Source organism: Piliocolobus tephrosceles, chromosome 16, assembly GCF_002776525.5.
Source record: "Piliocolobus tephrosceles isolate RC106 chromosome 16, ASM277652v3, whole genome shotgun sequence".
In the NCBI taxonomy this organism is placed as follows: domain Eukaryota; kingdom Metazoa; phylum Chordata; class Mammalia; order Primates; family Cercopithecidae; genus Piliocolobus; species Piliocolobus tephrosceles.
This window is the reverse complement of record NC_045449.1, coordinates 50433546-50451027: the sequence shown is the minus strand read 5'-3', so window position 1 is coordinate 50451027 and position 17482 is coordinate 50433546. Positions and strand designations below refer to the sequence as shown.

The following is a 17482-nucleotide window of genomic DNA, read 5'->3' as shown; positions in this document are numbered from 1 at the left end:
ACGGGGTTTCACCATGTTAGCCAGGATGGTCTGGAACTCCTGACCTCGTGATCCGCCCGTCTCGGCCTCCCAAAGTGCTGGGATTACAGGCTTGAGCCACCGCGCCCGGCCAGTTTTTTGCATTTTTAGCAGAGACAGGGTTTCACCATGTTGGCCAGGCTGGTCTGGAACTCCAGGCCTTGTGACCCACCCGCCTTGGCCTCCCAAAGTGCTGGGATTACAGGCATGAGCTACCGCGCCCAGCCAAGTCTCTTCCTCTTTTCTTAGCATCCTTTTGTTCTTTAGCCTTGATCTTGATGAGCTCGTCCTCTGTATATAGTAACTTTTTTTTTTTTTTGAGATGGGGTCTTACTCTGTTGCCCAGGCTGGAGTGCAGATCTCAGCTCACTGCAACCTCCTCCTTCTGGGCTCAAGCGATCTTCCTACCTCAGCCTCCCAAGTAGCTAGGACTACAGGCACATGCCACCACGCCCGGCTAATTTCTGCATTTTTTTGTAGAGACGGGGTTTCGCTATGTTGCCCACACTATTCTGGAACTCCTGGGCTCAAGGGATTCACCTGCCTTGGCCTCCTAAGGTGTTGGGATTACAGGGATGAGCCACTGGATGAGCCATTGCACCCTGCCTACAGTAACAGATTTTAGCCAAACTTTTATTCCAATCCTGGTTTTCCAGCCTGTGTTGTACAATAAACAGATGGATCTTCCCAGGAGAGGGTTATATGTAGGGATCCTTGCAGAATCACACCCTGTAGAATCACACCCCAGGGAGTGGGCCTCAGTCAGCCGGAGTCCGACCTGCTGTTATTGAGGAGTGGGCTGCCCCTGGACCCCAGGCTGCCCAAGCCCCACTGGTGGTGGTTGGAGGCAGTGCAATGAAAGTACTTGTGTATTTTGCGTCACCAACACACGTCAACCTTTTGTTGTTTCCTGGTGTGGGGTGGAGTGTTTTTCCATTCCCAGGAGTCTCGGTTTGGGGTCGTCTGCCGGTTTGGGAATCTGCCCACGGGGGTCACCAGCAGGGAATGGAGCTCCAATGGAGCCCTCTCCAGGGGAGCATAGAGGTCCCCGGGTCGAGCCACTTGGCCATGGCATTTCCCTCTCCTACAAATCCCCTTCATTTTCCCATCCGGGTTTGTTTGCTTTGGGAAGGAGCCCAGAAGGAGGAAAATAAACAGCAGCTGGGTCGGCAGGCCTGAGCCTCCCCTAGGCCCCAGCTCGTCCTCAGGCCACAGCCCGGGCTGCCCTCCAGACTGGAAGTGAGGGTTTTCCTCCGGAAGCCTAAGACCAGCTTCTCTGACACAGCTGCTTCAGTTCTGCCCTCTTGGAATGGACCAGCTTGCTGATGGAGATCACAGTGTCTGCCAGAGAACCTCTAGTCTGCAGGAGGTTCCCTTCTGGAGCTGCCAGCCAGAGGGGAGAGGCCTTCTTGGGCAGCCCCAGTCTGAGACGGAGACAGGCCCTCAAGGGAAGCCATCATGCACTTTCTAGAGTCTGTTTGTGTCTGTGCTTGGAACTGCGGGCCAGACCTCAGCGGGAGCCAGGGACAGAGTGGGGAAGGTGGGGGCTGGAGACCCTGCTGAGCCCAGCTTCCCCCTGAGACTGCTATGTGGGGAATGCTCACGCCTGGCTGTGCAGCTGCCCCTGGCTGCAGGAAGCAGCATGGACTGGCCTTGGGGCAGCCAGTGTCACTACCTGGCCTGAGCGAAGCTCCACTTCCCTTCTCCTCAGCCATGTTTCCTTCACCTCCCCAGGGCCTGGGAGGCAGCTCCCTACCTAGTCCCCATCTCAGGGGTCAGAGAAAGCAGCCAGGGTCCCCCCAAACAGACTGCCAGCCACCTTGCCCAGCAGGTCTCTGTGCCGGCCCTCACCCTTTTTTATTTTTCTTTTTTTCTTTTTTTTTGAGACGAGTCTCACACTGTAACCCTGGCTGGAGTGCAATTGGCGCGATCTCAGCCCACTGCAACCTCTGCCTCCCAGGTTCAAGTGATTCACCTGCCTCAGCCTTCTGAGTAGCTGGGATTACAGGCGCCCACCATCACGCCTCACTAATTTTTTGTATTTTTAGTAGAGATGGGGTTTCACTGTTGGCCAGGCTGGTCTCAAACTCCTGACCTTGTGATCCACCCGCCTCGGCCTCCCAATATGCTGGGACTACAGGCGTGAGCCACCACGCCCAGACCCCTCACCTTTCTTTTTTGAGGTACGGTCTTGCTCTGTTGCCTAGGCTGGAGTGGCGTGATCTTGGCTCACTGCAGCCTCAGTCACCTGGGCTCAAGTGACGCTTCAGCTTCCAGAGTAGCTGGGACTGCAGGTGCGTGCCACCATGCCTGGCTAATTTATTTTTATTTTTTGTAGAGACAGGGTCTTACTGTATTGTCCAGGCTGAGTCTTGAACTCCTGGGCTCAAACGACCCTCCCACCTCTGCCTTCCAAAGTTGCTGGGATTATAGGCATGAAGTACTGCTCCAGCTGGCTTCCGCCGCCTCTGCCATCTCTTTGTTCTAGTCTGTGAATGCATGCCTTTCCTGTGGACAGAAGGCTTCCAGAGTCCCAGTGATGAAAGAAGTCACTTGATCATCTCCATTTTACACATAAGAAAATGAGGCTTAAGGAAATTGAGCCCCTCTCCTCACTCAGAATCCTGTGCTCACCCTGTCGCTGTCTGAGCCTGGGAAATCCTGTGCTCACCCTGTCGCTGTCTGAGCCTGGGAAATCCTGTGCTCACCCTGTCGCTGTCTGAGCCTGGGGACCTGTGTCTGCAAAGCGTGCTGGCTTCTAGCCTAAGGAACCTCTGGGGGACCCAGCCCTGCCCTGCTCCACCCTGCTCCTCTGTTCCCAAATGCAGTGTTTCTGAGCCTGCTTCCAGCATGGCCTCTGGGGTAACCCATTCCTGTCCTTATTTCCAGGTGTCTTGGCACTTTGGTGCCCTGCAACCCAGCCTAGATGTGCCTGTTGCTGACTGTCCTTGGCAGGTGCTGGCTGGGGAAGGAGCCTGGTGTAGCTCTGGTTGGGCTATTTTTAATGTCAGGGCTGGGCCACACTCTGCCAGGTCAGTCTTGGATTTAGGGTGCCCAGTGCCAGCCCTCTGCACAGGTTGGCTGTGCAGAGGAGGAGGCAGGAATGAAGGGTAGGGGTGCGCCCAGTCTAGCCTTATTACTTGCTCACGCTTACCTGGTGTGGGCCCCGTGGGGAAGGGTCCTCTGCACCCCCTCTCCAGGGCCCGTCTTCCTTCTTCCTGTCCTTGGGCTGTCCCCACAGTCTCTGATCTGGCTTCTTCCTCCCGGGCTGCTAACAATAGAGCAGGCTCTAAACAAAGGCCCCCCCATTCAACTCAGAACCCGCCCTGTCTCTGTCCCTGCCCGTCTCTGGCTGGGGGGAGTGGGTAGCGCCCACGTCTGTCTCTCTCGCTTCCACCCTGGCTCTGTCCAGGGGCATTGCGGAAGGTCTGACTCCATGTCCAGGGTGGAGAGGGACAAGACTGAACTGGGTGCGGCCCCCTCCACCCTGGGAACTGTAAAACCAGCACTTTTGTTTCTTGTGGGAGAAGTTCCCTTGTTCTCCTGGGCAGTAGGTAAGGAGAAGGGTGGGGCTGGTTGACAGTCCTGCCTGAGGTCTGACTTCCAGTCTTCTTGTTGCAGGAATAGCTCCCTTGACTCCTTCCTCAGGAGGAGTTCCGGAGTGTGTCCTCTCTCAGAACTGGTTCCCAACTCTGACGTTGCCCACCCCTAGCCTTCTGTCTGTCGTGGGAATCCTGGTTTTTTATTCCTAGAATCTTAGATGTCTAACATTCCTTTGAGATCCAGGGACACAAGGACACCCAGCAAGTTTGTAGCAGAGCTGGGACTAGAACCTGGGACTCTTTTTTTTTTTTTCGAGACAGGGTCTTGCTCTGTTGTCACCCAGGCTTGGAGTGCAGTGGCGTGGTCTCGGCTCACTGCAATCTCCACCTCTCTGGTTTAAGCAGTTCTCCTGCCCCAGCGTCCCGAGTAGCTGGGATTACAGGTGTGCACCACCATGCCCGGCTAATTTTTGTCCTTTTTAGTAGAGACAGAATTTCACCATGTTGACCAGGATGGTCTTGAACTCCCAACCTCGTGATCTGCCCGCTTCGGCCTCCCAGAGTGCTGGGATTACAGGCGTGAGCCAGTGCACCCAGCCTGAACCTGGTACTCTTGATTTGCAGCCGGGTGCTCTGCTTCCATCTGCAAGCATCTTGGTCCCCTCCTCCCCTTGGCAAGAGGGCTCAGCTCCACTCAGGCTTATCTAGTGGACTGGATGCTGTTCCTACCATGAGTGCTGCCATTTTCTCAGTGTGCAGGCACAGCTTCTTCACCTAGAAATTGGGAATAAAGCCGGGCGCAGTGGTCCATGCCTATAATCCCAGCACTTTGGGAGGCCAAAGTGGGTGGATCATCTGAGGTCAGGAGTTCAAGACCAGCCTGGCCAATGTGGTGAAACCTGGTCTCTACTAAAAATACAAAAATTAGCCAGGCATGGTGGTGCACGCCTGTAGTCCCAGCTACTTGGGTGGTTGAGGCAGGAGAATCACTGGAACCTGGGAGGTGGAGGTTGCAGAGAGCCAAGATCGTGCCACTGCTCTCTAGCTTGGGCGACAGAGAGAGATTCTGTCTCAAAAAAGAAAGAAAAAAAGAAAGAAAGAAAAAGAAATTGGAAATAATAAAACATCTGCCAGGTTGCTTTGAGGGAAGAACGAGATTCACATATAATAAAGGCCAATGGGAACCCTCACCCCCGACCCCCATGGCATCCTGTGGCCTCTGTCTCTCCCTGGGTAGCTGTCCAGCCCTCAGCAGTCTCCTGACGGTCCACCTGGGCTGGTGGGGGTGGTGAGGGGCCTGCTGAGGAAGTTCCTCGGCTAGACTGTGGTGGTCCCTTTAGACGTGAGGCTGGCAAGGGATGACCCTTGTTTGGAGTGAGGCCTGCTTCCCTCTCCCTTAGCTGAGAAGCCCCAGGGTTAGGCACTGTCTGTGGAGGAGGGCCCTCTGGCTGGGATGCAGTGTGTTTGTGGACCAGAGCTGCAGATGTCCAGCAGTGTCCAGATGTCGCTCAGCCTTGCGCCCAGCAGAGCGGCATTCAGCAGGTTATTGCCACCGTATTTACTGGTACACTTACACCTTCCTTCCCTCCCGGGGGGGCAGCTTCTCTTCCAAGCTCTCCGCTGCTCTCTCTTGGGACTCCCCCTTGGGGCAGGGAAATGGTTGGGGAAGGCGGCACAGCACGAGGAGCTCAGGATTTTAGCAGGATTTTCCCATGTCTGCCTTCTCCGAGCACCCTGACCCCCACCACCCACCGCTGCCCCCCGTTTCCTGCCGGTGGCCATTCCCCTCTGCTGCCGGGGAAGGGGTGTGGGGAAGGGGTGCGTGTGGAAAGGGGGCTGGTTGCGGGGGGGGCTCCTCCTGAAATAGCTACACTTTCAAATGCCTGGGAAGCAGCTGTGCACATCTGGTGGCCTGAGCCTGCTGTCTGGGGTCTGCCCTCTGGGGTTGCCGGACTGCTTCTGTTTAATCAGCCTCAAACTCTGAGTCACTAGGGATGGCGGGAGGAGAGGAAGGAGGCAGCTGGGAGCCGGCCTGGCCCCTGCCTCTGCTTGTTCCAGGTGTGCTCGCGGCTGCCTGCCATAAAAGGCTGTGAGACCTGCAGGACCATTCGTCATCCTCCTGGAGGGCGGCATTGGGGCTGTCACAGGGAAGACTTATCCTTGGTGATCTTTGTTCCTGGGGTGGAGCCAGGTTGCCCCAGCCACTCCACCCTCCCCTAGTCCCCATCACAGTGAGACAACCCGGGTGCTGCCTGGCTTCGTGGGTGGACCAGCCTGAGTTCTGCTTACTCACTGAGGCTGCGCTGGGATGTGCAAAGACCACAGACCTCGGTGCCCTCACACCTGTACTTGGTCCCAGTCCCAGCTCTGCCATTTCTAACCTCATTTCCTGCATCTGTACGCGGGGGAACAGTGCATGCGCTTTGAAACCCGCCCATGAGCATGACGGTGTCTGTGAGAGGTCTGGCTCATAGTAGGCCCTCATGGGATTACGGCGTCCATTCTCCCCGCAGCCGCTGACCTCTGCAGGTCAGTTCCCAGGACAGTGGAGCCAAACATAGACCAAGCGGGAAGTTCACCTCCCTGGTACAAAGTACGGCCCTGCTACTCATTAACCTTTAGGTGCACCTAAACCTCTGCAGACAGAGAGAGGGGTTCCTGACAGCAGTGACCACCCACAGGCCTGCCCCACCTCAGATCCCCAGCCTGGGCTCGAGGAGACCAGGAGGTGAGGAAGCACTTCCGGAGGAGAGGCGGTGCTGATGGTAATGGCCGTGGCCTCTGAACACCTGCTATGCACCAGGTCCTCGCGACCACCTCTGAGGGAGGTCGCGTGACCCCGCTTTATAGATGAGGACACTGAGGTTCTGCGGGGAGGGGAACTGCCCCAGTAGTGAGTAGCTGGGATTTGAACCGCTCTGTGGGACTCAAAGGAGGCTTCTAGGTGCTGGGAGGGCTGGGAGAGAAGGGGCCTTAGGGCCTCGGCCTCAGGGCCACGTGTGATCCTGCCCAATCTGTAGGAAAGCCAGATCCGGGAGTCTCTGAGGGAGCCTGGGGCGTTCCAGAGCAACCTGTCAGACCGCTGCCCTGCCCCACCCAGTTTCCTGCCCAATGACTGGGGTGCCTCCTCCCTGCGGCCTTTCCCAGGGAGCCGCAGTGGTTGAGGGTGGGCCCAGGGGACCTCAGAAGCTGCTAGAGGTCCTGGGTGCCTTCTCTTGCCCCTGAGACAGTTGGGGCAGGGCAGCAGGGTGAGTGAACAGGGGCTTCTGGCGGCAGCTGGCCCTTTACTGCCCTGTCCCCGGGGCTCATCCTCCTAAGAGGTCGGAGATGCAAGCCCAGGACACATAGCTGCACCCCTGGGGCTCACTGCTCCCAGGGTATCTCATGGGCAGCCCCTCCCTGGGCCTGTTACCCTTCTGGGCACCCACTCATCCCCAGCCTGCATCCTCATTGAAACCCCGGGGACCATGGTGATTACATGGCAAGACAGGCAGGACTTGGGGATGGGCTGAAGCTGGAGGCTGGGCCAGGTGACTTCCTGCTTCCTGACTTCCTCCTTTGTGCCCCCAGTAGCCACAATGGAGGTGATGAACCTGATGGAGCAGCCTATCAAGGTGACTGAGTGGCAGCAGACGTACACCTACGACTCGGGTATCCATTCGGGCGCCAACACCTGCGTGCCCTCCGTCAGCAGCAAGGGCATCATGGAGGAGGATGAGGCCTGCGGGCGCCAGTACACGCTCAAGAAGACCACCACCTACACCCAGGGGGTGCCCCCCAGCCAAGGTCAGGACCCCTTGGAACTATTCCATGGGGTGGAAAACCTGCCTGGGTCCTGGAGAGAGGTCACAGTGAAAGGAGGCGGATTCTAGGGGGTCCCTGGTCTGAGGGAGGAGGCACAGCTCATACTAACAGGGGGCCCACCCAGTCTGAAGGAGGAGGTGCAACTACTTCAGGGTGCTGCATCTGGGAGGGTCACAGAATCCTCTTCTGTGAAGAGGGAAGGTAGGGAGGGAAGGCATAGTTCCTGCCCTCAGGGTGCCTCCAGTCTGAGGGAAGAGGCACAGTCCTTGCCTTCTGTGAATATAAGAACCTGATGAGGATGTTGGGCGCGGTGGCTCACGCCTATAATCCCAGCACTTTGGGAGACTGAGGTGGGTGGATCACCTGAGGTCAGTTCGAGACCAGCCTGGCCAACATGGTGAAACCCCGTCTCTACTAAAAATAAAAAATTAGCCGGGTGTGGTGGCATGCATCTGTAGTCCCAGCTACTAGGGAGGCTGAGGCAGGAGAATTGTTTGAACCCAGGAGGCGGAGGTTGGAATGAGCTGAGATTGTGCCACTGCACTCCAGCCTGGGTGACAGAGTGAGACTCCGTCTCAAATAATAATAATAATAATAATAGTAAAATAAGAATCTGATGAGGAGGCATCACTGTGGCTCTCAGGAAGCCCATGGATGGCAGGGAGGACACAGCCCTTTGGCTCTAGAAGCCTCACGTTTGATGGCAGAGCCAGGGCCCTAGCCTCCAGGAACCCCCCAGGGATTCTCCTTTGGGTAGAGGAGGTATAGGTCTCAAGCCTGAGGGCCCATCGTTGGGAGGGAGACCAGGCCTCTGCTGCTGACATGCAGATAGACCGAGGCTGTGGGACGAGTGACTGACTCAGCTCTGGGGCTTAGTCCTGGCTGGGGATGCCCTGCCAGCCCAAGCCTCCCCTGCCCCTCTGGGGGAGAGGAGTAGCCAGGCCCTAGAACTATTGACCACAGGTGCCTCTGGGGCCCTGAACATGCCATGGGGTGGGCTGTGGGCTCTGGGAGTAGTGAGGGTGGACTGCGGCTGGTGGGGCTCTACGGAGCTCAGCCCCTGCACGCCAGTCTCCTCCCTGACAGCTGGTAGGGGGAGTAGGGGGCCTCTTGGCTGGGCAGGGCCAGGCACTGTGTTGGTAGCAAAAAGTACAGCATCCAGGTGGGAAAGCCAGGCAGCTGTCTCCTCCTTCCCAACTAATTAGAGGGTGGAACCTCTGCGTCCCTCTCCCTGGGGGCATCAGGACAGTTGCCAGGGTGTGGCTGCTTGGGCACCTACCTGTGGGACTCCCAGACCCACCCAGGGGGAGGAAGGAAGTTAGAGAGGAACCTGATGTCTCAGCTGAGGACCCGGCTCCTGGCTCCCTGAACCCACAGCCCTGACTTTCCCTCTGATCTGCTGTGAGATGTGATGTTGGTGCCTCTCTGGGCCTCTGTTTGCCTGCCTGTATAGTGGGAGGATTGCTACTGTTGGGGATGATGAGGGTGTAATTAGACTCCTGAGATTTCAGGGTTGAAAAGAGACCTGATGGGTAAGGGAGGAGAATGGAGTAGGGGTTTGGGCCCCTGAGTCAGGCTGCCTTATAACCCCTCTGTGTCCAGTTTTCCCATCTGTAAAGAGGAGCCAATGATAGTACTTACCTTGCAGGGTCATTGTCAGATTATATGAGAAAATAGCAGGGCACTGAATTCACTGCCAGGCACATAATAAGTGTGCAAAAAAAAAAAAAAAAAAAAATTCCCATGATGGACAGAACATGTGGGGCTCATTTTACAGATGAGGTTACTGAGGTGATGGTGACTTCCCCAAGGTCCCTGGGGAGAGTGGAATGGCCAGTCATGCGCTGGGGCTTTGGGCAGGGTGAAAGGTAGCCCAGAGGGCCAAGGTGGGGCTGTCTGCAGCCTGCCCTGCTCCCCAGTGTCTGCCCAGCCCACTGCCCGCACTCAGTCCCTGTCCCCATGGCTCCCAGGTGACCTGGAATACCAGATGTCCACAACAGCCAGAGCCAAACGGGTGCGGGAGGCCATGTGCCCTGGCGTGTCAGGCGAGGACAGCTCACTGCTGCTAGCCACCCAGGTGGAGGGGCAGGCCACCAACCTGCAGCGACTGGCCGAGCCGTCCCAGCTGCTCAAGTCGGCCATCGTGCATCTCATCAACTACCAGGACGACGCCGAGCTGGCCACTCGAGCCCTGCCCGAGCTCACCAAGCTGCTCAACGACGAGGACCCGGTCCGTGAGGGTCCCGGCTAGGGTGGGGGCCAGGCAGGGAGGGGAGAGAGCAGATATCCTCAGGGGAGGGACATTGTAGGGGTGGAGGAAGGTTATGACCTGGACTCCCCTGTATGTGACGAGTCTGGGGCCCTCCTCAGCTCTGTGGAAGGGTGTCCTGGCCCCTCCTTAGTGCTCACGTCCCTGCACCTGCCTTCGCCCTCCAGGTGGTGGTGACTAAGGCGGCCATGATTGTGAACCAGCTGTCGAAGAAGGAGGCGTCGCGGCGGGCCCTGATGGGCTCACCCCAGCTGGTGGCCGCTGTCGTGCGCACCATGCAGAATACCAGCGACCTGGACACGGCCCGCTGTACCACCAGCATCCTGCACAACCTCTCCCACCACCGGGAGGGGCTGCTCGCCATCTTCAAGTCGGGCGGCATCCCTGCTCTGGTCCGCATGCTCAGGTACCCACCCCTGCTCAGTGCAGGAGTCCAGGACCCCCTCTCACTTGGGCCTCTCCCCTCCCTTCCCTGGGCTTCTATAAATACCCAGCGAGCACCTATCATGTGCCAGGCAGAAGCACACCCCATCCTGGTGCTCAGTGGCTCACAGCCCAGCAGGGAACACAGGCATGTAAACAGCAGGTTAATGATCAGGATATGACATAGGCTGTGGCAGAAGAGCACTGAGATTGCTTAGAGGTGGGATCGCTTAATGGCAGGGGATTAACAGATGAGTGGAGTTTGGCTAGTGTAGAGGAAGGGAAGAGTGTCCCAGGCAGAGGGAACAGCAAATGCAAAGTTCCTTACAAACTTTCTGTTTCTGGGTCCCCTACAAAATGTTGATTGGTCTCATTTCTCGTTTTTTTTGAGATGAGGCCATGCTGTCGCCCAAGCTGGACTGCAGTGGCATGATCTCAGCTCACTGCAGCCTCCACCTCCCAGGTTTGAATGTTCCTTCTGCCTCAGTCTCCTGAGTAGCTGGGATTGCAAGTGTCTGCCACCATGCCCAGCTAATTTTTTTTTATTTTGAGACAGAGTTTTCCTCTTGTTGCCCAGGCTGGAGTGCAATGGCGCAGTCTCAGCTCACTGCAACCTCCACCTCCCGGGTTCAAGCGATTCTCCTGCCTCAGCCTCCCAAGTAGCAGGGATTACAGGTGCCCACCACCACACCTGGCTAATTTTTGTATTTTTAGTAAAGATGGGGTTTCACCATGTTGGCCAGGCTAGTCTTGAACTCCTGACCTCAGGTGATCTGCCCGCCTTGGCTTCCCAAAGTGCTGGGATTACAGGCGTCTGCCACCATGTCCAGCTCAATTTTGTATTTTTAGTAGAGACGGAGTTTCGCCACGTTGGCCAGGCTGGTCTCGAACTCCTAACCTCAGGTGATCCCCCGCCTCGGCCTCCCAAAGTGCTGAGATTACAGATGTGAGCCACCACGTCTGGGCTCATTTCTCATCCCTATACCAGGCTGGGAGCTCCATGAAGGGGAGACACTGATTTCACTCCCCTCTGAACGCCTTGCAAGGCCTCTCTAATATGTGGCCTTCTACATGGTAGTTACTTAGTAGGGATCAGTGTCTAGGGACCTACTGTGTGCTGAGCACAGGGCTGGGGGCTCAGAAGCAGGAGGAGTCATTGTCTCAGTTGGGAGAAGACAGGTGCTGTTTGCTTCATGCTTAAGAGCCGGGCAGGCTCAAGAAGTGATGAGATTTTAGCAAAGGGATATTTCCAGAGGGGTGTCAGTAGTGGGGAGGCTTCCTGGGGGAGGTGGGAACCCATGCCAGGCTCACATATATGTCAGGCCCCTGGGACCTCGCCATACTAACCCCTGCCCACCCCCCCCCGCCCCCCCGTGGGGTCGGTCCTGTTCTACGCCATCACCACGCTGCATAACCTGCTCCTGTACCAGGAGGGCGCCAAGATGGCCGTGCGCCTGGCTGATGGGCTGCAAAAGATGGTGCCCCTGCTCAACAAGAACAATCCCAAGTTCCTGGCCATCACCACTGACTGCCTACAGCTCCTGGCCTACGGCAACCAGGAGAGCAAGGTGGGCCCTCCCCAACCCTCCCGAGGCCTGAAGCCCACTCTTGCGTCCCCCTCTATCCTCCACAGCTTCGGGCCGCTGCCCCTTACTCCTTTTAGATGAGATATAGGAGTAGATATGCATGCTTCATCATGTGGCTGAATTGCTCAGAATTATTATTTTGAGTATAAGGGAAAAAAATCACTCGTCCTCATACAGCCACTATTGTCATTTCGATATGCTCCCTTAAGAGCTGTTCTGTGGGCAGACTACAGATGTGTGCACATTCTTGTCATCATAACAATCTGCAACGTTGCATCTGTTTTCTGCCTGCTTTTTTTTTTTTCTTTTTTTTTGAGACAGGGTTTCACTCTATTGCTCAGGCTGGAGTGCAGTGGTGTAATCAGGGCTCACTGCAACCTTGACTTCCTGGGCTCAGATGATCCCCCCGTCTCAGCCTCAAGAGTAGCTGGGACTTCAGGCATGTGCCACCATGCCCGACTAATTCTTTTTTACTTTTCTTTCTTTTTTCTTTTTTTTTTTTTGAGATGGAGTCTCACTCTGTCGCCCAGGCTGGAGTGCAGTGGTGCGATCTCAGCTCACTGTAACTTCCGCCTCCCGGGTTCAAGTGATTCTCCTGCCTCAGCCTCCCAAGTAGCTGGGATTACAGGTGCCCGCCACCACACCCAGCTAATTTTTGTATTTTTAGTAGAGACAAGGTTTCACCAGGTTGGCCAGGCTGGTCTCGAACTCCTGACCTTAGGTGATCCATCTGACTCGGCCTCCCAAAGTGCTGGGATTACAGGCGTGAGCCACTGCGCCCGGCCCCCGACTAATTTTTTGTAGAGGTGAGATTTCTCCATGTTGCCCAGGCTGGTCTTTAAACTCCTGGGTTCAAGTGATCTGTCTGCCTTGGCCTCCCAAAGTGTCAGGATTACAGGTGTGAGTCACTGTGTCTGGCCTGCATGATGTTTAAAAAAATTTTTTTTTGCTCTATTGTCCTCAAAACCATCCTCTAATAATGACAGATTGCCTTTCCTTTCCGCTTTCCCCTTTCTTTTTCCTTTTCCTTTCCCTCTTCCTCTTTTCCTCCCTTTCTTCCTTCCTTCCCATTTCTTCCTTTTCTTTCTTTTTTGAGACAGGGTCTCACTGTGTTACCCAGGCTAGAGTGCAGTGGCGTGATCCTAGCTCACTGCAACCTCAAACTCCTGAGCTCAAGCATTCCTCCCACCTTAGCCTTCCTGATAACTAGGACTACAGGAACGTACCACTGAGCTAATTAGCACCTGGGCTAAGTTTTAAATTTTTTGTGGGAATGGGGTCTTGCTGTGTTGCCCAGGCTACCCTCAAGGAATCCTCCTGTCTCAGCCTCCGAAATACTGGGATTAAAGTCATGAGCCACTATACCCAGCCTACAGATAGCAGTCATTAAGTGGAGACCTCAGGCTTTATTCTGAGGGAGGGTATTTAGATTGCTCCTATTCCACCTTTATAAACAATGCTGTCTAACGAATTAACGAATGTCTTTGGGCGTATAGCCTTTGTCAAAGAGTGGAAAAAATTCTCATCAATTTTTAACACTTCTAGGCTTTTACCCAAATGGCCAGATTGGTTTCCAGAAGGATTGGACTAATTTCCAGTGCCATAACTGGTAATGGGTGTGCATATAGTCTTGTCACATCCTTGTCAGCACTGGGTATTATCCTTTTTTTCAAAATTTTGGCTTACGTAACAGTCACGAAACTATTGGGGTGGGCTGGGTGTGGTGGCTCACTCCTGTAATCCCAGCACTTTGGGAGGCCGAGGCAGGTGAATTGCCTGAGGTCAGGAGTTTGAAACCAGCCTGGCCAACATAGTGAAACCTCATCCCCACCAAAAATACAGAAATTAGCTGGGCGTGGTGGCACACACCTGTAATCCCAGCCACTTGGGAGGCTGAGGCATGAGAATTGCTTGAACCCAGGAGGCGAAGGTTGTAGTGAGCTGAGATCGTGCCACTGCACTCCAGCCTGGGTGACACAGCGAGACTCTATCTCAAAAAAACAAACAAACAAAAAACTACTGGGGTGTTTGGCTGGGTGTGGTGGCTCACACCTGTAATCCCAGCACTTTGGGAGGCTGAGGTGGGAGGATCATTTGAGGCCAGGAGTTCAAGACCAGCCTGGGCAGCATAGCGAGACCCCCATCTTTATAAAAAGAAAAAAATACATTAAAATAAAAAAACAAACTATTTGTGCATTAGCAGAAGCTCAGTAATGACAGCTCTGTCTCCTGCCCCGCTCCTCCTTGTTCCTGTCATATTCCCCATCCTTCTCACACTCATTCCCTCTTCACCTGCAGCTGATTATCCTGGCCAATGGTGGGCCCCAGGCCCTCGTGCAGATCATGCGTAACTACAGTTATGAGAAGCTGCTCTGGACCACCAGTCGTGTGCTCAAGGTGCTGTCCGTGTGTCCCAGCAATAAGCCTGCCATTGTGGAGGCTGGTGAGTATGATGGCCTTGAGGGCGGCTGGGGTGGGGGCTCTGCCCAGCTGCCAAGCTGAGTCAGCCGTGCTGCCCATGGCTGATGGCACCCCTATCCCTGCCCCAGGTGGGATGCAGGCCCTGGGCAAGCACCTGACCAGCAACAGCCCCCGCCTGGTGCAGAACTGCCTGTGGACCCTGCGCAACCTCTCGGACGTGGCCACAAAGCAGGTGAGGGAGGTATCTGGGCTTGGGGTTGACCTCTTCAGCTGCCCCATCCAGCCTCCTGTCTGGGCATCTGACCTTAGGTACTGTGGGAGGACTGGGGGCTCTAAATCTCTCTTCCTTGTGGCTGAGGCTGGAAATTCCTTGAAGACCCTCATCTCTTTTTTTTGGTTTTTGACAGAATCTCGCTGTGTCACCCAGGCTGGAGTGCAGTGGTGCAGTCTCGGCTCACTGCAAGCTCCACCTCCTGGGCTCAAGCGATTCTCCTCCTGCCTCACCCTCCCGAGTAGTTGGAACTATAGGAGTGTGCCACCATGTCTGGCTAATTTTTGTATTTTTAGTAGAGACAGGGTTTCACCTTGTCGGTCAGGCTGGTCTCGAACTCCTGACCTCAGGTGATCCACCTGCCTCGGCCTCCCAAAGTGCTAGGATTACAGGCGTAAGCTGCTGCATCCAACAAGAGAACAGTTTTGACCTGGGCCCTGGGCTGGGGCAATAGTGTACAAAGAGATAGGCCCCCATGACTAAAAATACAATTTAAGGAAAAATGTAGCTCCAGGTCAAGTGCCCTGTGCCTCCTTTCAACAACCATTCCTGGCCAGGCGCGGTGGCTCAAGCCTGTAATCCCAGCACTTTGGGAGGCCGAGACGGGCGGATCACGAGGTCAGGAGATCGAGACCATCCTGGCTAACACGGTGAAACCCCGTCTCTACTAAAAAATACAAAAAACTAGCCGGGCAAAGTGGCGGGCGCCTGTAGCCCCAGCTACTCGGGAGGCTGAGGCAGGAGAATGGCGTAAACCCAGGAGGCGGAGCTTGCAGTGAGCTGAGATCCAGCCACTGCACTCCAGCCTGGGCGACAGAGCGAGACTCTGTCTCAAAAAAAAACAACCATTCCTCAGGCCTCCCCCAGCAATATGCTGTTTATCAAGTGCCCACCCTGTGCTGGCCCTCTGCATGGCATTTGTGGACATTAGCTCGTTCAACCTGGGGTTAGAGTGTGGGACCCTGTGGGTTAGATGAAGGCACTGAGGCTCGGCGAGCTAATAGCCATGGTCAGAGGTAGTAAATGGCAGAACTGGAATTTGAACCCAGGACTGTCCGTCCTCAAAGCTGGAGTTTTTCTGTCCCACCACAAGGCTTATGTGTCTCCCTGGGAGAAGTGAGACGTCTGAGTTAGTGATTTTACTGGAAGTGGATTTGGCTCAAGGCCCCAGGGTGGTGGGGCAGCACTGCTGCCTTCACTAAGGCCCAGAAAGGTGACAAGTGAGTAGACGTGGCTCAGCTGGGCCACGGAAACATGCGGCCCCCTCAACAGTTGCCTCCTGGTCTTGAGGCCTCCCTTGGACACCGTACTTTGGCCTGAGGAGGGTTCTGCCTGGGTCTGAGGCCCCCAGGGAAAGGCTGATGGGTTGGAGGGAAGAGACGTGGGGCATAGAGTCAGGCCTGGGTTCAGATCCAGCCACTGGCTGTGTGTCTGTGGGCAAGTTCCTCAACCTCTCTGAGCCTCATTGCCTCATTTGCACCACAAGATAGTAACACCCTCTCACAGGGTGTGGCGGGTCATGGGGATGAAAATTCCCGGGCACACACAGGCAGGGCTGACCCCTTTAGGTCATCCCGCTCCCCTTGGACATATTCGAGAAGGCTCCCTGGAGTTGGCTGCTCCCTGACTCCCCCATCCCTTCCTTACCCTCCAGGAGGGCCTGGAGAGTGTGCTGAAGATTCTGGTGAACCAGCTAAGCGTGGATGATGTCAACGTCCTCACCTGTGCCACGGGCACACTCTCCAACCTGACCTGCAACAACAGCAAGAACAAGACGCTGGTGACACAGAACAGTGGTGTGGAGGCTCTCATCCACGCCATCCTGCGTGCTGGTGACAAGGACGACATCACAGAGCCTGCCGTCTGCGCCCTGCGCCACCTCACTAGCCGCCACCCTGAGGCTGAGATGGCCCAGAACTCTGTGCGTCTCAACTATGGCATCCCGGCCATTGTGAAGCTGCTCAACCAGCCCAACCAGTGGCCACTGGTCAAGGTATGGCTGTTAGGCGAGGGGAAGGAGCTCCCTGCAGCAGGCTTAGGTGCTGTATTGGTATAGGCAAAGCTGCTGTAGCAAGGAAGCCCTAAATACAGTGGCTTGAATAAGACAGAAGTTTATTTCTCTCTCGTGTAATAGTTTAGACCTCAACAATGGCTCTGCTCTCCAGATTCTTTCTATCTTGTAGCTCCATCAGCCCCTAGGGCAGAGCTCAGAGTTCAAAATGCACAGGAGTACCCTGGGCGGTTTCATTAAACTGCAGGTTCCACGGTGGCTCGTGCCTGTAAAGGCCAGGAATTTGAAACCAGCCTGGACAACATAGTAAGACTTGTCTCGACAACAACAGCAGAAATTCGCCAGGTGTGGTGGTGCACACCTGTAGTCCAAGCTACTGGGGAGGGGACGCTTAGGTGGGAGGATTGCTTGAGCACAGGAGTTGGAGGTTACAGTGAGCTATGACTGCATCAGTGCACTTCAGCCTGGGTGACAGAGCAAGAACCTATGTCTTAAAAAAAAAAGAAAAACAGGAGGCTGGGTGCAGATGCAGACATCTGTAGTTCTAGCACTTTGTGAAGCAGAGGCAGAGGCGGAGGTGGAAGGATCACTTGAGGCCAGGAGTTTGAGACCAGCCTGGGTAACATATTGAGACACCCATCTCTTAAAAAAATTTGAAAAACAAAAAAAAACAAACAAATAAACAATCTAAAACAAACACACACACACATAGACACGCACACACACACACACACACACACGCACACACACACTGCAGGTCCTAATTCAGCAGGCCTACTGCAGAGGGCCCATGATTCCATATGTCTTTTTTTTGTTGTTTTGAGACAATGTCTTTGTCTGTTGCCCAGGCTGGAGTGCAGTGGTACAATCTTGGCTCACTGCAACCTCTGCCTCCCGGGTTCAAGCGATTCTCCCGCGTTGGTCTCCTGAGTAGTTGAGATTATAGGTGCATGCCACCATGTCCGGATAATTTTTGTATTTTTAGTAGATTTCGCCATGTTGCTCAGAATGGTCTCAAACTCCTGAACTCAAGCAATACACCAGCCTCGGCCTCCCGAAGTGCTGGGGTTACAGGTGTAAGACACCGGGCCCGGATGATTCTGTATTTCTTTTCTTTTTTTCCTTTTTTTTTTTTTT

General features: G+C 55.1%; 1 protein-coding gene across 1 annotated transcript in view; it reads left to right on the top strand.

Moving 5' to 3' along the window:
* JUP (junction plakoglobin) overlaps positions 1-17482 on the top strand; it is a 32176-nt gene that overhangs the window by 7230 nt on the left and 7464 nt on the right. Inside the window, exons 2-8 of the mRNA XM_023204122.1 lie at positions 7131-7346; positions 9335-9594; positions 9801-10038; positions 11422-11624; positions 13941-14085; positions 14192-14295; positions 15989-16327. Of these exons, the coding sequence (XP_023059890.1) occupies positions 7139-7346; positions 9335-9594; positions 9801-10038; positions 11422-11624; positions 13941-14085; positions 14192-14295; positions 15989-16327 (1497 nt within the window). The 5' untranslated portion in view covers positions 7131-7138. The remainder of the gene's footprint in view (positions 1-7130; positions 7347-9334; positions 9595-9800; positions 10039-11421; positions 11625-13940; positions 14086-14191; positions 14296-15988; positions 16328-17482) is intronic.